The following is a 24633-nucleotide window of genomic DNA, read 5'->3' as shown; positions in this document are numbered from 1 at the left end:
ACAGCGTTGGTATGGATTGAAAGCAAATAATAAACAGAGTGACATCTTGGATTCAATATTTTCTGTGTCCCACAAGCAGCTAAGTAACTAAATGTTGTACTCTAGACTATGTTCATGAAGAGAGTAATTTTTTAATTTGAAATCTGCAGTTTGTAAGAAAATATAAAGTGAAATGCTTCCCTAGCTTACATAGTAAAGAAGCTATTTACTGTACTTTATAAAAGATGTTTTCTTGCTTACCAGTATGAAGTTTCCTTCTACTCCCTTGTAAGAAATAAAAGTTCTTTTATAGGTAGGGCTTTGTTACTTTAGGTGACTGCTGTTTGTTTTAATTTACAGAACAGCTTAACAAAAGAAATGCACAGATAAAAATTCCTCACTTCCTATTCCAAAATGAAAGTATAGTAGTGTTTATAATTTGCCACTAAAAGAAAAACAAATCTATATAACAGAAGAATAACATGGAATGTTTTGGGTTGATTTGGTTTGTTTGCTAAGATCTATATAACAGAAGAATAACATGGAATGTTTTGGGTTGATCTGGTTTGCTTGCTAAAATCTGCAGCCAAGAGGGCCAGTGGCATCCTGGCTTGCATCAGGAACAGTGTGGCCAGCAGGAGCAGGGAGGTCATTCTGTCCCTGTACACCGCACTGGTTAGGCCACACCTCGAGTACTGTGTCCAGTTCTGGGCCCCTCAGTTTAGGAAGGAGGTTGACTTGCTGGAATGAGTCCAGAGAAGGGCAACAAAGTTGGTGAGGGGTTTGGAACACAAGCCCTATGAGGAAAGACTGGGGGAGCTGGGGTTGCTTAGCCTGGAGAGAAGGAGACTCAGGGGTGACCTTACCACTCTTTACAACTACCTGAAGGGAGGTTGTAGACAGGCGGATGTTGGTCTCTTCTCCCAGGCAGCCAGTACCAGAACAAGAGGACACAGTCTCAGGCTGCGCCAGGGGAGGTTTAGGTTGGATGTGAGGAAAAAGTTCTATACAGAGAGAGTGATTGCCCATTGGAATGGGCTGCCTGGGGAGGTGATGGAGTCACTGTCATTGGAGGTTTTCAGGAGGAGACTTGATGGGGTGCTTGGTGCCATGGGTTAGTTGTTTAGGTGGGTTGGATTGGTTGATGGGTTGGACGCAATGATCTTGAAGGTCTCTTCCAACCCGGTCTATTCTATTCTATTCTGTTCTGTTATGTTCTAATAACATGGAATGTTTTGGGTTGATTTGGTTTGTTTGCTAAAATCTATATAACAGAAGAATAACATGGAATGTTGATTTGGTTTGTTTGCTAAAATGATGCAAAATTATCTTCTTCTTCAAAGAGAATTGTGCTCAACTTATTACTGTTGAATTTTCCTTTTGATTTAATGAAAAACTACCAAGATTTCTTTCGAAGTCTGTTTTGTTCAATGTGCTTCGAAGAGAATGGCCTCTAAGAAAATAAGTCCTTCTGTGGTAGGCCTGACTGCTGTTAATGTGACTAGTGATAGGTAGGATATTAAATATGATCTATTTTGAGGAATTTCAAGGTCTTCCTAAATAAAATGAAAATTCACAGTGTGCCAGCTGCTGAGTTTAAGTATTCTTGGAGCAGTTATCAAGGTCTTAACTTTTTCATAGTGCTGCTTAATTTCATTCTAATTTTGTGTGTACATCAGTACAGATGTGTCATTTCCTTCAGTGCTGGAGGAGCTCCTGCCTATGTATTACATTTCTGAGTGTCTAAGTGTCTAAAGAAAGTTTAATTATGTGATTCTTGATGGACACCTTCAAACCTGAGATTTACATCCAAGAGGTGGAATCTGTGGGACTGTGCTAAAACGGTGTATTCTGATTATATAATTGATGGATCTTAAAAAATTTACTCTTTAAATTGTGATTTTTTTTAAAAAGTGCTTGCAAAGAGTCTGCTGGTCAAAGAAACAGAGTCTATGGGTTGCTGAGCTCTGAGTCTGAGTATGCTTGCTTCTATTTAATGAACTGGATTCTCTCCCAAGTACATGTAGGCATACATACACCACCCTACCCTCACTCCCACAGTCATTAGTTACCAAATACTCAAATGACATGTAGTTATTACCACAGTGAAGTATTTGAATGTTAACATTCTTTGTCCTTCACTGCATTGAAATTAGAATGGAATGACTGAAGGCACTGATGGAAATAGCAATGAAAGTCAGTGTTAGAGCCAGGATAATAATGCTAAAGCCTTATTTGCAATAGAATAGAATAGGATAGAATAGAATAGAATAGAATTAACCAGGTTGGAAGAGACCTTCGAGATCATCATGTCCAACCTATCATTCGACCTAATCAACTAAACCATACAACCAAGCATCCTGTCAAGCCTCACCCTGAACACCCCCAGCGACGGCGACCCCACCACCTCCTCAGGCAGCCCATTCCAGTGGGCAATCACTCTCTTTGTGTAAAACTTCCTCCTAACCTCCAGCCTAAACCTCCCCTGATGCAGCCTGAGACTGTGTCCTCTTGTTCTGGTACTGGTTGCCTGGGAGAAGAGACCAACCTCCGCCTCACTACAACCCCCCTTCAGGTAGTTGTAGAGAGCAATAAGGTCACCCCTGAGTCTCCTCTTCTCCAGGATAGGATAGGATAGGATAGAATAGACCAGGTTGGAAGAGACCTTCAAGATCATCACGTCCAACCCAATCTTAGGACACACTCATTACAAGAGGAGTGCTATCTCTTGTCCAGTGGTGCACACCTGGTAAGGATGGAGTTTGCACAGTGGTGCTAACTCCTGTCACAAGAAGTTTCAAGATTCTACCCCCAAGCACAAAATACAGGCTGGGTAGAGAGTGGATTGAGAGCAGGCCTGAGGAGAAGGGCTTGGGGGCATTGGTTAATGAAAAGGTCTTTGACACAGTAACATGCACTCAGGGTCCAAAAAGTGAACCATATCCTGCGCTGCATCAAAAGAATCATAACCAATAGGTCAAGGGAGATTTCTCCCCTTCTACTCTGCTTTCATGAGACCCCATCTAGAGTTCTGTGTAGAGCTCTGGGAACGTTAATACAAGGAGTGCAAGGTGGATGCCCACTCAGAGGTCATCATTAGAAGGCTGCATCTGTAGAGAGCCTGTTTTACCATCCCTGCACCTTGTATCTTGGCCACATAGACATGTCTTAGTTTAAGAACTGGATGAGAGAATTACATATAATAATGTGCCACTGAATAGAAACTTGTTCCTCTTTCTGCTCTTGTGAGTAGAAAATGGAAAAAAAATTATGGTGTTGTATTGAAAGTAAGCAATCTTTTTTTTTTTCTTTTCTTTTTCTATCCTTCAATTTTGTTGTCACTGTTTCTTCAAATACTCCTTGCTTTAAACCCTCTGAGAGTTTTAAATAAGTAAAGGAAGAATGCTTAGGAAATAGTGTGGAACACATTATTGTGGTATAGAAAAAACCAAGTGGCCACCTTTTGGCCATTTTTAGCTTATACCTAAGGAAATTTGTGTTAAGCTATCATGAATAACATGCTTTTTTTTTTTTAATTTTCAATTTGGATGTGAAAAGTTGTACATTCGCTCTTAATTAAATCACAGTATTTGGTAATTGCCTGTCAGACAGGCTTATGTTAGCATATTTTGCCAAACAGAGAGGGACTTGGGGGTGATGATTGACACCCGCCTAAACATGAGCCAGCAGTGTGCCCAGGTGGCCAAGAGGGCCAATGGCATCCTGGCCTGTATTAGGAACAGTGTGGCCAGCAGGAGCAGGGAGGTCATTGTGCCCCTGTTCTCTGCATTGGTTAGGCCACACCTTGAGTACTGTGTCCAGTTCTGGGCCCCTCAGTTTAAGAAGGACATCAAGACACTTGAACGTGTCCAGAGAAGGGCAACGAGGCTGGGGAGAGGCCTTGAGCACAAGCCCTATGAGGAGAGGCTGAGGGAGCTGGGATTGTGTAGCCTGGAGAAGAGAAGGCTCAGGGGTGACCTCATTGCCCTCTACAACTACCTGAAAGGTACCTGAAAGGTAGTTGTAGACAGGAAGGGGTTGGTCTCTTCTCCCAGGCAACCAGCACCAGAACAAGGGGACACAGTCTCAAGCTGTGCCAGGGGAGGTTTAGACTCGAGGTGAGGAAAAGGTTCTTCACTGAGTGAGTCATTCGTCATTGGAATGTGCTGCCCAGGGAGGTGGTGGAGTCACCGTCCCTGGAGGTGTTCAAGGGGAGATTGGACGTGGCACTTGGTGCCATGGTCTAGTCGTGAGGTCTGTTGGGACAGGTTGGACTTGATGATCCTTGGGGTCTCTTCCAACCTTGGTTATACTGTGATACTGTGATACTATGATATATCTATTCTATATCACAGTGATACTGTGATACTGTGATATAGAATAGAATAGAACAGATTTAACCAGGTTGGAAAAGACCTTTGAGATCATCAAGTCCAACCAGAGGGGACTTACAGAGCTTTTGTGTAGGTGTTGCTCCTGTAATAAGTAGGGCAACTTGTTCAAGATCAAAACTAGAATGCTCAGGAAAGTCTGAAAGTACAAAATGCTACAAAACAAATACCAGCTTCTTGTACTTGAAAATATGTATTCATCTTCTAAAGCTTGGCTATAGTGTGCATGACACATTCAGATAGATCTGAAAGTGAAATATTACACCATGGAACCTCTTAAAGCAGGTCTTGTGTTCAGGAGCAGATGGGTAGAAGCTTTCACCCTTGTGTCTGAATGCTGTTTTCATCACTTTTGAGGAATTCTGCTCTGCCTCAATGAGCAGTTTTGTTTACTAGGTGAATAAAAATGTGATCAGTGTGTCATTAGCATTATTCTGCATTGTGAAAGAGGATGTCTGTGTGCATGATTTGGCAGATTTTCATTTGACATATTTTGCAAGGATGATGTTGAACACCTGGCATCAACAGAAATATGTGTGTTTCTGGGGCTTTCATGATGGGGTTGGGTTTTTTTGCCACTTAGTTTCACATTAGTATTTCTTTTGTTTGTTCTTTAAAATGTGTTTCTGCTCTTCAGAAGCAAAGCTGTTTCTTTTTGAAAACATTTCCCCACAGGATAACTTACAAAATTATCTTAAAAGCTTGTCTGCTTGTGTCATTTCTTGTAATGGTATGTTTTTATTTTGTGTTTCCTGAAACTGCAAATTACAAAGCTATAAAACGCAATGTGAAAATTCTGCCAGTATCCAGAGTTCAGAAATGAGATACTGGTGGGCAGAATTCTTGGAAATATAGGCCTGTACAAGAGGTGCTTTTGGTTACAAATCAGTTTGTTAATCTTTGAGAGGTGTAAATTAGAAGAAGTTGAAATAATGCACAAGTGATTACGCAACTGAGGCGACTAGTGAGAGTTGTAATGATGTTAATGGGTATGATTTTACTGCTACTTCCCATTGTAAATGAGCACTGTTTGTCAATTCTTTGTAGCTAATCTCTTTTTTATTGTCAGAGATGAATACCCATGCCTCAGTCCCACATGTTAACATTCCTTTTGTTTACTTCAACAGGTTTTAGGACTGGTTCAAAATATGAGTGTTTTCCAATGTCCAAAATGTAAGCATGAGACACACATATTTGGAGCTGATGGTGTAAGAGATCTAGCAAAAACCCTTGGATTGGATGTTTTAGGTAAGAATATAGAAATTGGGAAGGGTTTTTGCTTGAAGAAAAATGAGGGAAGCATTAACTGAAGTATGGAACTGCATAATCCTAGATTACTCTATATTCAGACATAACAGAACTAATAAGTAGTTGAATGTTACAGTTTTTGTATGCTCTGTTCCTTATCAGGATCATTCTCATAAATGAGGTGTGGACTAGATATGAAAGTTCTTGAATTGCATCTTAAATGTCTTTTTGATTTCTAAACAATCCAGAACATTAATTGTTTTGATACCCTTGTGCTGAAATTTGTTATTGATCGTACAGTTTTTACTGTTAACAAAGAATTCTGTGTGGCCTTGTCTAACAAAGCCTAAACTCCATCCATTCATATCAGTAGAAGGTTTCTCTTTTTTATTTTTCATTTAAATGAAATGAGTTGTTACAGATTGAAAGAAATATGGTAATTTGAAATGCAGTTCCTTAAAGCAGTTGTTTTTTATCCCCATATGACGATATCATGAGGCCTGTATTATGCAAGCAAGCAGACTGTAATGGTTGCACTGAAGTGTTGTTTCTAAGCTCTGTCTATAAACTAAACTTGCCTATAAACTAAAATATACATTGATCTTTGAAATATACATTGCTATTTTTAAAAAGCATCTGTTTCAACCTGTGCTGCAAGTCAAGAAAAAAACCCAACCAAACCAGCATAATTAAGTTGGTAAATGGGATAATTGCATGTGCTAATGATGTGTTTCCACGTATTACTATAATTATCTCAATGATTTTCCATAGCTAATTCATTAAAAAGAACCAGGAAGCTCACTTAGGAAGATCAACATTGAAACTTCAAGGCCTGACATAAACTTAAGATAGCAAGGCAACACATCATTAAAGACATGCTTTTGGGCTAGCTTTTAGGTTCTTGAGTATATAATGAGTTGTGATCAGAGCCCAAGGGAAATTCTGCAGCCCTGGGATATGTGGATGGATGCAAATCCCTCCACAAGCAGTTGAATCAAACATGCAGTTAGATACATGCTATCGGTCCCAGAAATGGTTTTTGTTCTTCCCTAAGAGGCAGAACTCATTGTGATTGCATTTAATTAGGAGTGATGTGAGAGATTTACAGGCTTAGCAGGGGATGGATGAGCTGTATGAAGAAAAACAGCGCAGTTTACCTTCAAACTGTCATCTTAAGCCTTGATTAAGGTTAAGAATAGTGCCCCAAGGGTTAAAGTCAGAATTACAGTACTTGATCTGATTAGTATGTTCCTCCTTTCAGGGATGACCATTATATAATAATGCCATATGTTATTGTAAGAATTACTACTTACAGATTTTACAGTAATCTATCCCAAATGGAAGTTTTATCTCAAAATGGTTTGGGGGTTGTTTTTTTTTTTAAATTCCCACAGTAAATTCAAATTGTTCTTGGCACTTACATTTCCTTTGCAGTCAGCAATGTTTGTTAGTATGAGAAAAACACACAGTGAGGAGTTCCCATCACATTCTGTAGTGAAGAGTAGCACAGAAACTTCTTCTTCAAACCCTTATCGCCCAAACAGCTGGGCCAATGTTTTTGATGTCTTCATGCTTCTGCTTAACTGATAAGGTTTGGATTATATATATATTTTTTTTTAATTAAAATTGCATTTTGCATTATCTTTTAACTTGCACTTCTGCTCCTGCAAGTCTTGTGATGCCCCTGCAGTGCTAGCACATCTTTGTAAGCATGAGGAAAAAAAGAGGGAGGCTGCCATTTTGTATCACAGTATCACAGTATAACCAAGGTTGGAAGAGACCCCAAGGATCATCAAGTCCAACCTGTCCCAACAGACCTCACGACTAGACCATGGCACCAAGTGCCACGTCCAATCTCCCCTTGAACACCTCCAGGGACAGTGACTCCACCACCTCCCTGGGCAGCCCATTCCAATGACGAATGACTCGCTAAGTGAAGAACTTTTTCCTCACCTTGAGTCTAAACCTCCCCTGGCACAGCTTGAGACTGTGTCCCCTTGTTCTGGTGCTGGTTGCCTGGGAGAAGAGACCAACCCCTTCCTGTCTACAACCACCTTTCAGGTAGTTGTAGAGGGCAATGAGGTCACCCCTGAGCCTTCTCTTCTCCAGGCTAAGCAATCCCAGCTCCCTCAGCCTCTCCTCATAGGGCTTGTGCTCAAGGCCTCTCCCCAGCCTTGTTGCCCTTCTCTGGACACGTTCAAGTGTCTCGATGTCCTTCTTAAACTGAGGGGCCCAGAACTGGACACAGTACTCAAGGTGTGGCCTAACCAATGCAGAGTAGAGGGGCACAATGACCTCCCTGCTCCTGCTGGCCACACTATTCCTAATATTTTGTAATTCCTAATATTTTGTAGCAGGACAGTTCTTTTTGTAGCTCTGCGATTGTTACTAGGGTGAGAGGGAGGAAGAACTTTTTCATTAACAAAACATCCCTGGTCAAAAAAGTGAAGATTTGTCTCTGCATAAAATACTGTTAGGAACTTCTGAGAGATTGGAATGGGCTGCCCAGGGAGGTGGTGGAGTCACCGTCCCTGGAGGTGTTCAAGAGGGGATTGGATGTGGCACTTGGTGTCTAGTCATGGGGTCTGTGGTGACAGGTTGGACTTGATGATCTTTGAGGTCTCTTCCAGCCTTGGTGATACTGTGATACTGTGATTATGAAGTTGCTGTTAGTCTATTAAGTACGTTTAAGGTTAAAAAGCTTTTGAAGGACCCCCAAAATATTTTCATGAGTAAACTGACAGATTTTCATGCCTGCAGAAACTTAATCCTTGACTGAAACAAAAAAACCCACAATTATATTTGAATTAAATGGGCTACTTTTCATAAATAACACATTTAAGCTCTTCAGAGATTCAGCTCACTAATCATGGAGTCACAGCTTTCAAGTTTGTTATTTATTTGGAAGTTTGTGTTGTTGGGTTTTTAAAAATCTCTTAAACTGTATCAGTTTCAATAATTTTTTGGAATGTTTTGGGGTTTTTTACTTCACTGAACTTCAGTGAATTACAGTGGCTTTGGTTTGGGTTAAATAAGTTGGGTTAAATAAGTTTAGTTGTTTGGGTGGTGTTGGATGATAGGTTGGACATGATGATCTCGAAGGTCTCTTCCAACCTGGTTTATTCTATTCTATTCTAAGTGTTGCTGAAGTGTATGAATTAAATTGATACAGTTTCTGAGACCAGTCAAGATTGAATTGAGTTAGGCCATTGTGTCTGCATCAGTCCATGATGCAAAATGTGGCTATGTCTTCCACTCCTTAAAAAAGTTCACTTCATAATGATCTATGTAGCAATGAACTAAACATGGGAATGGCAAATTTGCTTTAGTGCTGAAAAACTGCATTTCAGAAGGGGTATTTTAGAATGGAATGGGGCTGCTAACTGATTATCCTCCAGAGTGTTCTCTTTCTGTGACAGTTGCCCTGCTCAATATAAAAGCAGAACATTTCTGTTGGAAAAAAGAATGAACTGAATAGTTGTCTACCTTTTAATTGGATTCGGGGCCTAATAAGGACAATAACAAATGCTATCATTTGGAGATTAAGTATTGAAAAATGAACAATGATTAAAATCTGAATACAGCACTGATAAGAATATACAGTGGGGAGATAGGCTGAACACTAAGTGCATGATAGCATGTGCCTGACACTCAAAGTGTTTTTTATGTATGTATGCAAAACAATTTGTACCTCAGCCTCTGTTTTTCTGTGTATTCAAAAGAAAAAAGCAAACTGCCTTTTCCCTAATAAATGACTTTAAAGCATAGTCCTTGCTATTCAGTGAATGAAAAAATCCAGACTATGTTTGGCATTGATTGTTATGGATGTACAGAAACCATGCTGCAGCCAATTGCCGTTTTAAATGCGAATTTTTTTTGAGGGTAAGTAATTCAAAGGATATACCAGAGTTTGATTTCAAATTGCTTTAGGGCTCTAGCAGTAATGAAACATTTAAGAAATAGTAGGTCTTCACTTCTGTGTATCTTGGTATTTTTGATGCAGGTGACGTTCCACTGCATGTTAATATACGGGAGACATCTGATACAGGGCAGCCTGTTGTCATCTCACAGCCTCAAAGTGATGCAGTAAGTTCGGTGCTCTGCACTTCCAACAAAAATCCTTGAGAAGTGAATGGAGAGGGCTTCTTTTTATTGCTGTTTGAAAAGCAATGGGGATCTAAATGTAATTTTAGTGAAATAAAAGAGGTTTGCTTCCTTTCACCATCCTCTGCTTTCCCAATGTACTCCACTCAATTTTTACGAAGAAAGTAACTCAACTCAAGCCCTGAATTTTGCAATGCTGTTCATTTGCATTACTTCTGTGAGTTTTGTTTTATTATTCTGAATCATTCAGAATAATTGTAACCTCACAATGTTAGAGGTTGGAAAGGACCTTGAAAGATCATCTAGTCCCTCCTCCCTGCTGGAGTAGGATCACCTAGAGCAGGTCACACAGGAGCACATCCAGGTGGGTTTCGAATGCCTCCAGTGAAGGAGACTCCACAACCTCTTTGGGCAGCCTGTTCCAGTGTTCTGTCACTCTCACAGTGCAAAGGTTTTTCCTTATGATCACATACATACATACATAGAATACATACATAGAATAAACCAGGTTGGAAGAGACCTCCAAGATCATCGCATCCAACCCATCAACCAATCCAACACCGCCTAAACAACTAACCCATGGCACCAAGCACCCCATCAAGTCTTCTCCTGAAAACCTCCAGTGATGGCGACTCCACCACCTCCCCAGGCAGCCCATTCCAATGGGCAATCACTCTTTCTGTATAGAACTTTTTCCTAACATCTAGCCTGAACCTCCCCTGGCGCAGCCTGAGACTGCGTCCTCTTGTCCTGGTACTGGCTGCCTGGGAGAAGAGACTAAGATCTGTCTGTCTACAACCTCCCTTCAGGTAGTTGTAGAGAGTAATAAGGTCACCCCTGAGTCTCCTCTTCTCCAGGCTAAGCAACCCCAGCTCCCTCAGCCTCTCCTCGTAGGGCTTGTATTCCAAACCCCTCACCAACTTTGTTGCTCTTCTCTGGACTCGTTCCAGCAAGTCAACCTCCTTCCTAAACTGAGGGGCCCAGAACTGGACACAGTACTCGAGGTGCGGCCTAACCAGTGCACATGGAACCTCCTATGCTCCATCTTCCATCCCTTGCCCCATGTCCTATCATTGGACATTGCTGAGAAGAGCCCGGCTCCGTCATTCCAACACTTGCCCTTCACATCTTTGTAAACATTAATAATAGTGATGTCTTGATCTGGAGTCTGGCACGCCAAGAAGAGGAAGGTCAGTGTCAAGCCTCATGAGACCTTGCAGCTAATGCAGATCTTCAGACACTGTCAATTGAGTTCAGCCTGGAAACTGTCAGAGAGTCCTATCCAGAAGTTTGAAACAAAACCTGTATGTTGTCAGTACCTGGGTTGTTTTCAGCAGGAAGTGGAACACTTTGCACACAAGAGGAAATGGATTTTGCGGTGCATTTACCCTAGTGTTTTATTGCCAAAGGAAAATGGGAGTTGTCAAGGTGGTGGGAGTCAAATATGCAAGTCTATAAAAGAAAAGCAGTTGCACATATAAAATTGCACTGATAAAAGTAAGATTAACTAGTATTTTCCTGTTCTTCTGCTGGAGTTTGTTTGCCAGGCTCTGTAGGGCAGGATGTTGTCTGCCACATTGTGTTTGCACAGTATATGGAATGATGCAGCCTGACTCTTGAATGCTGCTTAGATGTTACTGTAAAAAGAAAAGTGATGAAGGCTAATAATAGATGGTAGAATCAATTAAACATAAGAGAGAAAGTAATTAGGATACATTCTAATGTCGTTAACCTTTCTAATGTTCTGATTGCTAGGCACATGCTAGGATACATGCTAGGCACATGCTGAAATACCTTTCTTCCTTCCCACTCTTTTAAAGGAAAAATAAAAAGGAAAAAGAGGGATTAACACTGTTAATATTATTAACATACCAGTTGGGATTTGGGAGAAACAGTGACACTCTTAAAGCTGCAACGTTTTGTTTTGGCCTGTTGATTTCTAATTGAATGCAGTATTTTTGCTAGCCTTGGGCAAGGCCCATGCTGAACCTCTGTGGAATAACGTAGTGATCTTGAGTCTAGATCCTTGTGAAATGGAATCCTTATAATCCGTGTGGTAGCTTTATCTGGGAAGCTGGATCAGCAGTGGGAAGGGTTGAATAGATGCATGGCTTAGGTCAAAGTTGAAGCGAAACAGCTGAGCAAACTAAGATGAAAGGCTCAGCGCTCACAGTATCTGAAATCTATAATAACCAAGAGTCTGTAGCCTGCAGGACTATCAATCTGAAAATTCAAACATGTAGGTTAGCGTTCTGAAAATTGAAAAAGACAATAAAGTCTGGTGTGTTGCCATCTGTTCCTCCTTGGACTGTGTTCTTGGGAACAAAAGGAGGGGTTATAAATGCTATTTGTGGCAATTAAGTTAAATATGAAGAGAAATAAAGATTGACAAATATGTATGACTCTAGGGAAAACTTTTAATATTCTTCTCTGCCATTGTGTCTGTGAGAGAATCATTCTCCTCAGAGGGGGAGTTTTTTTTTTGGATGTTGCTAATCTCTGCAGAATGAAAAAGCATTTCTCTTTATCCCTGGTCTGCTTCTGATTTAAAGGGCAGAAAATTATTGTTGTTCTCCTGTATTAAAAAAGAAAAACACTAATTAAATTCTTAGCACATAACTGATGGTGGGAGAGGTCACATGAGGTCAGATCCTAATCTTTAATATGACACCCACCACCATGTTCCTCAGATAAACTGAAGTTGTGGCTATTCATGCATGAGCAATCACCATTTTTCAGAGAACAATGTGCTCGGAGCTGCTGATACTATCTCTTCTCTCTGTCACTTAAATTTACAGGGTTTTTCTAATGCAAAGTCCTGTACTGGTTTTGTTAGAACACACAAATCAAATACAAAATCATAGAACTGAAATAATACTTAACAGATTCAGACAGTGGGGAATAGAAATGAGGACTGACTTCTCAGAAGCCCAGCATGCTGTCACCTTCTAAGCTCTCTGAAGCCTAGAATAGAGGGTGTTTCTAAAATGTGTTAGCTAATACTTGTTTTTGCTTTTAGACTTTCCATGGTGTTCCATTTGTCTTGTTGATAAACAAAAGTATAGCTCTCACACTACACCAGAAGTTCAAAACATGCAAGCAAACTTGTCCAAACTCCTTATTTCAAAGGTTAGATGTGTTTGGTGGGAAAGGGAAGCTTCCTTTTCACAGCTGGTAAGAAGATGACTGGCTGAAACAACCCTTGAAAGGTTGAAAGAAAGAAAATCAGAATTGTGCATGTGTGAGCTTAGAAAGGGAAGGCAGAGAATAAGATTCATCTGCTTATGGAAATGGCTGACTATATAGCTAAAGGATGTGGGATTTTAATGGCTGGAGTTCTGTGAAGCTTGAGAAAGTCCCCATGGAGAAACAAACAGTGCTGGTAAAATGATTTTGCTCTTGGTGTAACATTGTCTATGTTAGTGTTTCTGTGAACTGAATTATTTAAATGGGGGGGGGGGGGGGGGGGGGGGGGGGGGGGGAGGGGGGGAGTGGGGTGTTTAGCATTCTTCATTGACAAAACTTTGTTATGTGCAGACATTGAGACTCTTGAACCTGTCCAGAGAAGGGCAAAAAGGCTGGGGACAGGCCTCGAGCACAAGCCCTATGAGGAAAGGCTGAGGGAGCTGGCGTTGTTTAGCCTGGAGGAGGCTCAGGGCAGACCTTATTGCTGTCTACAACTACCTGAAGGGTGGTTGCAGCCAGGAGGGTTTGGTCCCTTCTCCCAGGCAAGCAGCACCAGAACAGAGCACCCAAACTCCCATCTGTCTCAAGATCAAAGAAGCAGCTCAAGGAAGTATAAAATACATTTGCTGGACCAGTGTGTCCATTCACCTCCCAAAAGCTAGGGAGTGTTGCTGGGATAGACATTTCAGTGAGTAGACGTGCTGGAGTCTGAGGCAAGCAAGAGATCTTGTCTCTGATCTTCTTGTCTTGGGAATGAGGTGATTAAAAACCCAACCAAACACAAGAGCTGTGGAGGAGAGATGGTAGATGGTACACCTTTAAGGTTTACAAAGGATGAAGTATACAGGAGAGCAAAAAAGTAATGAAAGAAGGTTTAGATTACACCCTCTTACCCTACTCGATTATAGAAGAGGCAGTGAGTCCTCGTGGCAAAACTACAAAGAGGATGACTGCTTTTGGAAGAAAACCCATATTGAATGAAACATGCAAAGGTCAATTCCCCAAGTGTTTTCTTGCCACATATTATTTTGGAAAACATTTAGACTCTTTTAAGAAAAAATGAGTTTATCCTCTTTTTTCATAAAAAATAAATGAGTGGAGTACATTGGGAAAACAGAGAATTGAAGCAAACTGGTGAATCATATCTAGCTTGGTGTTGGATCCTCAGCTGACATTGCCATTTGCAAGGAGAAACTTAGATAGAAGGAGAGCCAGATTTGTCCTGGAGCAAAGAACCCAGGACCTGTGGCTGGAAAATGTGCTTAATGTCATCCTGCCCAGTAAATACTGCTTGCAGTAAATATTCATGTATGATGTAAACCCCACATACTTCTGGGTGAAAGTTCAGTCCTCTTGCAAATTTCATATATTCATATATATTAGCAAAGGAATTTGAGACCAGTAAATTACAGATAGATTCATAACAAGAGGGAAAAAGCCTAGTTAGGTGGAAAGCAGGGGTACAAAGCATCAGCAGTCTGACATAACAGAGGAAAGTAAGCCTGGGTAAAAATCCCTTTTCAATTAAGTTAGAAATGTTATAGTCCATACTGGATGTTATCCAAAGAGACAGGTGAAATTTGCATTCAGAAAGACTTTTTTGTTGTAGAACTCTATGAAAGAGTGATGTGTGAGTATGTACAAGATTTTAAAGCTTGCAGGAAATAGTTGAAGAGTAGTTGATGTGGGGGTAGCAAATAATTGCTGCTGCTGCTTAGTTGTCATCAATAATTCCATTTAGAGTCCTTTCTTCAGGGTGTGATATCTTTGAAAGTAAAGCAAACCCAGAAGAAGGCCACATGATAGGGTTTTTAATACTCCTTATCGTCAAGGATTCCTGTGAATGATCACAGTAACATTTCTTATGTGTAGGTTTGATAGTACGAAGTGTGGTGTAGATAGTACAAAGCATCATCAGACCCTCACTTAGGCTTTACTCTGCTGAAGAAGATGCTGAGTGGTTTGAAGGGTGTTGCTATATTGCATTTGAATGGCACTCTTCTAGTGAACCAGATTTTCTGGGCAGAATGTCTTTTTTTGATGTGCATAGCAGCGCCTGGGTGATGCACACCTACAGTGGCTCCTTGCAGCTAGCAGTGTTTCACAGCTGAGGCTTTCTTCAGAGGACAACTGCTGATCCCTAGGAGTAACAAGAAATTTCCCATGAGCACCAAGGAATTTTTTTAAGGTATTAGATTCAGGAAACATCCAATTTACTTACCCATCTCCTCTATTTCATCTTGCAATTTATGGATTGACTATCCTCTCTCTGTACTGCGATTTCATTGCAGCTTATCAGGAATTGGCAAGATATGTAATGAAGAAACATAGGGTAGATGGAATGGGAAATGCTTTGGGCCTCTTGCAGCAATCAAGAACATCTCTGAGTGACGTGAAGCTTTTATCTGAAGTGGAAGCTCATTTAAAGCTGTGTTTATCATCATGATTGTAGTGCTTTCTGACTTGACCACAGTAAAATACAGACATCAAAGGGCAGCTCCAGGCTTGCACTGAAGGTTGGAGTTGTGTCAAAATAACAAGCCATTTCCATGAAAACTGAAGCTATTAAAAAATCTGATGGAACTGGAAAGTGGACTGTGGTTGAGCAAAGAGAATGCCAATAAGAACAAAAGCTATCACCTTTCCTTATTTCTGTGCAGATGGTAGCTAAGCCTAGTATTTGTCTTTGTGATAGTCACTATTTGATTTGTTGCTCATTGCTCGTGGTTGCGAGTTTCCTTGAACAGTAAGTAAAGTGTAAGCCCCTAACAGCTCAGCTGAGCAGATTTAGATACTTTGTTCTTCCTTGTGGGTATAGTAGTATCCACAGCATTTGGTATTTGGGACTTGCATCCTATTAGAAGTTAGAAACCATGTTAGTACCAGGATTTGCACACTTACTGATGGTGTACTTGGCCTGCAAGCAGGTGATGGGATCAGTATGCTTTTTCTGAATTACTGGTCTGAAGTTGTTTGTATGCAGTGATTTGCCTCATACCTGTTTTGACTTTGTAGGTAGAATCATAGAATCATAGAATCAGTCAGGGTTGGAAGGGACCACAAGGACCATCTAGTTCCAACGCCCCTGCCATGGGCAGGGACGCCTCACACTAGATCAGACTGGCCAGAGCCTCATCCAGCCTGGGCTTAAACATCTTCAGGGATGGGGCCTCAGCCACCTTCCTGGACAACCCGTTCCAGGGCTTCACCACTCTCATGGTGAGGAACTTCCTCCTTATGTCCAGCCTGAATCTCCCCACCTCCAGCTTCATTCCATTCCTCCTAGTCACTACCTGATGTCCTAAGAAGTCCCTCCCCAGCCTTCTTGTAGGCCCCTCTCAGATACTGGAAGGCCACAATTAGGTCACCTTGGAGGCTTCTTTTCTCCAGACTGAACAGCCCCAACTTTTTCAGTCTGTCCTCATAGGAGAGGTGCTCCAGCCCTCTGCTCATCCTTGTGGCCCTTCTCTGGACACGCTCCAACATGTCCATGTCCCTCTTGTAATAGGGGCTCCAGAACTGGGCGCAGTACTCCAGGTGGGGTCTCACCAGAGCTGAGTAGAGGGGGAGTGCTGGCCACACTTCTCTTGATGCAGCCCAGGCAGATAAATTTTATTCTGTATTTGTTCATCCATTGCATTTGGCAATGGAAGCAATTGTAGGGAGCTGTTTGCAGGCTAAGATCTGCACGCCAGTGGAAGGCAAGCTAGCAGGTCAAGCCAAGCCAGCTCAGGGTAAGGTCAGCTCTGACCTGTAGGGTCAGTTTGCAGTAATCTTAGCAGTGATGCATACTTAGGTAAGATTTCTAGGGAGACTGAAACGCTGTAACTGAAAGGCTTACATTTCTCTAGGATTATCATAGGGCTTAATTAGATGAGCTAATCAAAAGACTTGCAGTTTAAAATCTACCCCATGTCTATTAACCCATGACAGAGTAATGAATCAAGATATTATGATTATTTAGGTTAAGTAGGACTTTGCAGTCCTTTTCCTGATTAACTTTGTTACACATTCTCTGTTTCCTGCTCCAGGATCATGCTGTCATGAGTCACTTCATCATCTACCATGCTCTCTCACTTCTAAGAAAGTTTGTAATTCAAAGAATGATGCACCCTTTTCCAGCAGTGTTTGAGTGGTGGGCAGTCTCTCACACGACCATGAGCTAGCTCTTTCAACTCTCTGAAGGTCACCTTCCACCTCTGCTCTGCCCTCACCAGTACTGCTCTCAGACCCTTTCTAAGCAGCCTTTGTAAAGAACGAGTCTGGTCTGTTTCTAGGGCATTCTGTCTTCCTGTGCACTTCATCCTCTTGAAGCTGGGAGTGTTTGGCTTCCAGCTAACTGATATGTTACTGTTAAATATAGAGTTGTCCATCTGCAAAAAAATGCTTTCAGAAAGGCAGTCCTTTAGAGCTTCCAAACCATAAAAGGAAAAACTGATCTGTAAAATTCACTTTTATCCCATTAAAATGGTTTTGAGTGACAAATAAGAACTCATCTTTTACTTTTTCTTCTCTCACTTTCCACCCAAAAAGGAAATAAAATATGCTCTCAATTTTCAGTTGCAATTCATCTTCTTTTGCTTAGTAATGATGGATTAAACAGCTAAACTGAACTGTGTTCTCTGTCTACAGATACCATGTTGAAAAGATCATGAGTAGGAGAAACCATTCTATGCATGTAGGGTGGTTCTTATGTAATGAAAGGCATATTGGCAGTCACTGAGATTCCATGTAGACCTTTTACATATGTTGATTGATGGACAGGTCCTCACTCATAGCTGAATGATTTGTTCAGAGATTGGAAACTAAGGCTGGAAATAGTTGGCTTTGTCAAAGACAGGTTACTGGTAGAGTTCTGTAAGGGTGTGTTTGAGCTACTGGTCTGTTCAAGATAAAAGACAGTGGTTTAGCTCAGTTACAACTGTGCAGCTAGTCAGTGGTCCTACATGACTATGGCATATGCATGATCTGTTGTTGCTCATTATCTTGATTTGTGTGCAGAACATCCTCTGTCTCAATTATGTACAAAATCACCATCCTATGTTACTGTTTCTGCACCTGTAGTTACAATTTCTGCCTTCTATGTGGTCAAGTCTGGAGCATGAACAGCCTGGACAATCTTTAGAAGGGACCAGATTTTCCATTAAAGATGTTAGTTGACTCATTAAAACACATTACTTGATCTGGGCTATGTAGGAACAGCCTATGGGACTCTAGAAGATGTCCCAAATTCCCACCTGGAAGGCTTCTACACCAGATAGTCAAATACTTAACTGCAAAGGCAGCTTGACTTCAGTCACCTTATTTCAGTTTGATCCATTATCTCATCTAGGCAGGTGGCTAGCTGGGGAGTGGTTAGACCACTCAGGCAAGTGTAATGACTGTTGCACATTGGCACAGCTGAACAACCCAGGGTTGTTCAGCCTGGAGAAGAGAAGGCTCTGGGGAGGCCTGGAAGTATCTGAAAGGGACCTAGAGGAAGGTTGGAGAGGGACTGTTTACAGAGGCCTGTAGTGATAGGACAAGGGGCAAGGGTTTGAAATTAGAGATGAGTAGATTTAGGTTGGATATTAGGGATAAATTTTTTGCCATTAGGGTGTTGGAACACTGGAACAGGTTACCCAGGGAGACAGTTGAGGTCCCATCCCTGGGGATATTCAAGGTCAGGCTCAACAAAGCTCTGAGCAAGCTGATCTAGTGGAGGATGTCTCTGCTCACTGCAGGGGGTTTGGACTAGATGGTCTTTGAAGGTCTCTTCCAACCCATTCTATGATTCTGTGGTAAATAAAATATGCCTATTTGGGTCACTCCCAGTAGGTGTACAATTCTGCTCTCATTTGTCTTCCAGCTGATGGTGTCTGACCATGGGCTGCTGTGAGAGGCAGATTGTGCTGTATAGATTCTGGTGTTGTGAATTAGTTCTTTCCAATACCACTTTCCTCTTTTGGACTTTTAAGTTTTTGGTTTTTTTAAATAAATTTGAGTGCCTCTATAGGAACCTTTGTAGTGTCATCTAGTCCATAGTGAACTAACTATCTTAAAGAAGAACTTTGTTTCCCTAATGTTGTTGTTTTCTGTGGTTCTGTATCTCATTGCTGTGCGTGGCGCATTTCCGTCTTCAGGATGAGGGCAATTTATAACTAATAGTACCTGTGGGGCTAAAGAGTCTTCTTCCTTCCTTCTCAACACTTCTCCAGAAGAATCTTGATTCTGTTTGCTGCTTTAAGACAAATTGTTTGGTCAAGTTCTGTTCTTAGAATAATGTAAAAGTTAAATTATACAGCTCCTCCCCACTCCCTGTATTTTAAATAATGCTTTATGTACTAATCTGTCGTTTTTCCTGAACACACAACTGCCTGCATTGAACCTATTGTAACATCCTTGGTTTTTTATTGAAGGTATGTGAAAGAGCAGATACCTAATGAGATGTAAAATGTTCCTTTTTACAGAGAATGAAAGGTGCTAAATATATGTTTCTGTTTTTACAGGCTAAAGCCTATCTAAAGATAGCTATGGAAATAGTAAGACGACTGCCAGTACCTGCTGCTTGAAGTGCTTATTACTGAAACTTGCCAAAAAGTGATCTTTTGGTGCAACCAAAGGAGAAGAGTCCTAATACCTAGTTACCTGGATGCAGTATTTTAGTTCTTGGAACTTTTTTTAGGAGTTAAATTATGATTGTGTTTTTCAAAGCATCGTTTGGCCATGAGCATGCAGAAGATGATAGACAGTATTTAACTGCTGGATTGTAACATCATGAAGCAAGAAGGGATGAAGTTCATATTTCACGTGCCCTGCTGGAAGAGCAAGAATGAGAACGCTTCAGCCGAGCAAAATGATGAGAGGGATGTCAAGGCACCCATCCTGCTTGAAAAATGGCATTTGCTATACTCCAATTTCTGTCAATTTTAGTTCAAGTTTTTACTTGGTTAACTGCCAAGCGGTCCTTAATTCTGCAAGATTTTAAGCAGCAAATTCAGTTATGTAACTGCAGTGCTTCTGTGTGTTCATCTTAAAAGAAAATTAAAACAATACCCTGAGTTCTTGTGATGGATCATGAGCAAATTCATTCCTTATTGGATAATGTTCGATCATGAGGCAGTTCACAGTTTAGTGGAGCATGGATCAGATGACCCTGGGGCTTATTTCTTGACTGTTTTGCATTATAATAGACCCAGAGAGAAGACTAGGTAAGCAAGTTCCTCACTGAAAACCAGATGTGCCTGAGCACAGTTTACCAGGAGGTGTAGATGATCAATATAAGTTAAATTTGTGATTGCATATTCCTATTACAGTGCAGCAACTTGATAATCTGAATATAAAGAAATATTTTCGAAGCCCAGAAAAATGTGCACATCAAACTCTGTGGCCTTCTGGTTTATTTTTTCATTGCCTGATATTTCTCTGATCTTTATTTTTTGTGTTGATGTGTGGAAGTTGAAAAATTCGCCTTCAGGGAATGAGTTTCATTTACAGTTAGATGTTTGAGTTGACATTTAGGCTTTTTTGTTTGCATAATCAAATACAGGTATTGTAAAAATACATCATAACCATACCATACTGGGAATTTAACAATACTGCTGCTGACCTCTGTGGGACCAATATTTTCTCTGTAGTCCAAATAATTATTCATAATTGTGGTGTGTTAGTTTGGCTGTTTTGTTGTTGAAGTGATATTCTTAATCCAAATGTATACCTTCTTACATTATAGTTATGTGATGTGTACCCTGAATTTATATGGGAAAGCTAGACGCAAATGATGGATTGAATGTCAAGCTTAGGTGATTCTGTAAACATAGAAATTATTTAGTCCAAAACTGGTGATTCTTTGCTTCAAGTCAATCTCTGAACCTCCTCACCCACATCCATCCCTGTGAGATCTGATGTCAGTGTCCAGCTTTCTCAGTGGCACGTTATGCCAGGCCAGTGGAATTGAGACAAATCATAGAATTGTTAGGGTTGGAAGGCACCTCAAGGATCATCTAGTGCCAACCCCCCTGCCATGGGCAGGGACACTTCACACTAGATCAGGTTGCTCAGAGCCACATCCAGCCTGGCCTTAAAAACCTGCAGGGATGAGGCTTCTACCACCTCCCTGAGCAACCTGTTCCAGTGTCTCACCACCCTCATGGGAAAGAACTTCCTGACATCCAATCTGTATCTACCCATTTCAGGTTTTCTTCCATTCCCCCTAGTCCTGTCACTGACACCCTAAAAAGTCCCTCCCCAGCTTTCTTGTAGGCCCCCTTAAGATACTGGAGGGCCATAAAGGGCTATATTTATTGACAGTTGGTTTGTAGGGGTGAATGTAGGCCCCATAGGTTAATGGAGAGTAAGAGCATTATCAAAGATGTGAGGATTAGGGCTCATTTATGGCCATTTCATTTATGGCACTTACTTTCAGTTTTCTAACAGAGAATAATAGAATAGATTGTGTTGATAGAGACCTTCAATGACAATCTAAGTCCAAACCCCCTGCTCTGAGCAGAGACATCCTCCACTAGATCAGCTTGCTCAGGGCCTTGTCTGGCCTGACCTTGAGTATCTCCAGAGACAGGCCTCAACTACCTCCCGGGGCAACCTGTTCCACCACCCTCATGGTAAAGAACTTGTTTCTAACATCCAACTAAATCTACTCTTCTCTAATTCCAAACCCTTGCCCCTTGTCCTGTCACTACAGGCCTTTGTGAACAGTCTCTCTCCAGCCTTCTTGTAGGCCCCTTCTCAGGTACTGGAAGGCCGCTTTTTAGTCTCCCTGGAGCCTTCTCTTCTCCAGGCTGAACAGCCCCGGCTCCCTCATCCTGTCCTCATAGGAGAGGTACTCCAGCACCCTGATCATCTTCGTGGCCTGCCTCTGGACCTGCTCCATCAGGTCCATGTCCTTCCTGTGTTGAGAATTCCAGAGCTGGACACAGTACTCCAGGTGAGGCCTTGCCAGAGCAAAGTAAATAATGTATTTGACAAATAGTGAAGCTGCCTTAATAGTTTGACTTTTCATATCTTACTGATAATGTGTTGGGGTTTTTCATGGAGTTTCATCTCTACACATACTGTTTGTTCATTTCTGTTTTGCATGTTGTAATTGTTGATATGTATGTCTATAAGTAATCCTGTGGGATTTTTGGCATCATATAAGCATCCATTTCAGTGGAAAAATGGATTTGAGACTGCTCTTTAGCAAAAGATTGTGATGCTTTCTGAGCTTTGATATTTCTTTTCATTCTGTTAAAAAGAATGTCTCTGACACCCAGTTTGTGTTGAGGTGGTGAACAATCAGTAAACATATAAGGCTAATTGTTAAACCTGTAAGGTTGGTTGTTTTCCATTTCTTTTCTTTTTCATTATTCCTTGCTTTACTGGAGGGATGAAATTTGCTTTTATTTTTACTCTTTTTGCACATTTTTTCCCCTCTTTTAATTAAGTGTTGCAGTTTTGCCCTGTCAGATATTTCACCAGCAGAACTATTTCGAATGCCTTTATCAAGAAAGTGGCTGTAATGATGAAATACTATTTCTAACCCAATCTCAAAAGTAATATTTAGTGGTTTTATGGAAGGATTGCACAATGTAGTAGGTGAGACCTTTTTTATGGTTTCAAACTTGTGAGTCCTTTAAAAAAAATAAAATTGCTGCATTTAAGGATAACAATGGTAAACTACATTTAAAATGAGAAGCTACTTGCTTTCCTTCCCTCATTCTCATGAATGAAAAAGGTTCTGTTTCTCAGCCCTTCTCTTGCAAAAGGAAATGAAAGGCATTGACACTGTTATTGCTACTTAATGTTATAGAAACAGATACTAATTTTTATGCATGTGTGTGTAGTATACTGCTAAACACATATTAATGAATTCTAGTCAGCATACTAGATTTGAAATTGTAGTTCATAAAATCTCTGATAGAAGTTATTGGCTTGTGTGTGTGGGGGGGGTGTTTGGCTCATTTGGAGGTTGAGCAGGAGACAGTGGCATTTAGCCATAGTTTATAGATTATGGACTTGATGCATAGTGGTGTTTGTTCTTTTCAACTTCAATATTTTACTTCCATCTCAGTATTATTTCCTAGTCTAGTAGTACTACTTTTTTTTTTGTTCCCTAGAAATGCTAACCCTGATGATAAGACCTGACCTTCCTGAGCTGTATGAGGAGATGCTCTTTGCTCCGTTCCAATAGAGACTTGCTGCAAAATTACTGTCATCGTGGGTTACCAGTGCAGAGTTATTAAAGTCTGCAGGACTGTAAGCTGTGGTTACCTGCTGCAAAATCCCACAGAGAAAAAGAAAGGAAATGGAAGGCTGGGGAGGTTCAGGGCCAAGCAGGCAGGAGTGGGGGCAGAGGTGAATGTCAGTCCCAGATTACCTCCTGTGCAGGTTAAGAGCAAGATGCCCACGGTCACCTTCCATCCCTGTCAGAGTTATTTTTGCTTTCATGACATGTCCCTTTGTATAGTGACCACAGTTAAATTGTTTGCAGATAATTGCTGTTGTTTCTTAGGTGAGGAGCATGCAAAGCTGTATCTTAACACAATGCATTTCCTGCCCCTCAGAAGTTCTGATTTTGATGGAACTGAGGCTGAAAGAGGGGATAGAATGGGTTGTGTCAGTGAAGTATTTTGATGTAAAATTTTTACTGCTATGTTCAAGTCATTATCAAGTGTTTAGCCTTTGAGACTATGGTTTGTGCAGTCCTTCAGATGTTAGATGTCTCACAAGAAGTATGAAATTGTTGTTATTCAAAGTTCTGAGAGGAAAGTAGTTTGCAAATCAGTTTTTCTCTCCTAATTGGAGGTTAAGCTACAGCCCATTTCAGTTGCGCTGACTGGTGATGATCACAGAATTCATGGAAGGGACCTCAAGGATCATCTAGTTCCAACCTAGCTGCCATGGGCAGGGACCGCTCACACTAGATCAGGTTGCTCAGAGCCACATCAGCCTGGCCTTAAAAACCTGCAGGGATAAGAAGCCTAGGTAGAAGCCTACCACCTCCCTGAGCAACCTGTTCCAGTGCCTCACCACCCTCATGCTGAAGAACTTCCTAACATCTAGTCTGATGGTGATGAAATAACATGAATGCAGAGAAGAAATGTCAGAAGGATATAATCTTTCGTATGGTAACAAAACCCCCTTGTCTCTAATTAAGTAGTCACATTTGGTTCCAGTGCAGCAGATGAATATCCCCCTACCTGCCCCTCCCTCGCCTCCCTATTATATCTTTTCCCTTACTAAGATTATGGTTTAACCTGGACATACTCAAACTCCCCATCAGTATGTTCCTCAGGTGCTGTTAGTCCACATAAGATCCAGCTGTGATCCAAAGTGGGTGTTGCATGCTGTTTGGTCACTAAACCTTTGTTCAGACTATTATTTGCCCCCCCATGTAAAACAAAGCTGTGATCAAGGAGGTGGGGAAAAGGGGGTAAAACAAGGTTGAATCTTATGGAGTGGGAAATATCTGCAGTTTCCCAGAGACCCTGTCCTAATAATATTGGGCCTGAAGGTGCAAGAACATGTGTGGGAGTGTACTAGCAGGGCAACAAGAAGAAAGGAAAACCCTTGTGTTGCTTAGACAAAAGAGCTGTGTGGGCTCTGTGGGCTACAGAACTGATTTGCAAAGGCAAAGGTCCTGATGGTGCTGTGCAACATGTGAAGGTGATTTAGGTACTTTGTTCAGCTGTACAAAACTTCTGTCAGTACATCCCCAGTCCTGAGGCTGGCGTGAAGGCTCCATACC

At 41.2% G+C, this 24633-nt stretch overlaps 1 protein-coding gene across 4 annotated transcripts in view; it reads left to right on the top strand.

Annotated features, from left to right (window-relative positions):
* NUBPL (NUBP iron-sulfur cluster assembly factor, mitochondrial) overlaps positions 1–21047 on the top strand; it is a 92206-nt gene extending 71159 nt beyond the window's left edge. For all 4 annotated transcript variants that reach the window (XM_054162090.1, XM_054162091.1, XM_054162092.1 and 1 more), the window contains 3 exons: positions 5498–5618; positions 9622–9704; positions 19397–21047. In XM_054162090.1, the coding sequence (XP_054018065.1) occupies positions 5498–5618; positions 9622–9704; positions 19397–19459 (267 nt within the window). In that variant the 3' untranslated portion in view covers positions 19460–21047. The remainder of the gene's footprint in view (positions 1–5497; positions 5619–9621; positions 9705–19396) is intronic.
* Positions 21048–24633: the final 3586 nt, after the last annotated feature.

Source organism: Dryobates pubescens, chromosome 5 (genome assembly GCF_014839835.1).
Source record: "Dryobates pubescens isolate bDryPub1 chromosome 5, bDryPub1.pri, whole genome shotgun sequence".
NCBI classification, from domain to species: Eukaryota; Metazoa; Chordata; class Aves; order Piciformes; family Picidae; genus Dryobates; species Dryobates pubescens.
Note: the sequence above shows the minus strand (reverse complement) of the source record. Positions and strands in the feature narration are given on the sequence as shown.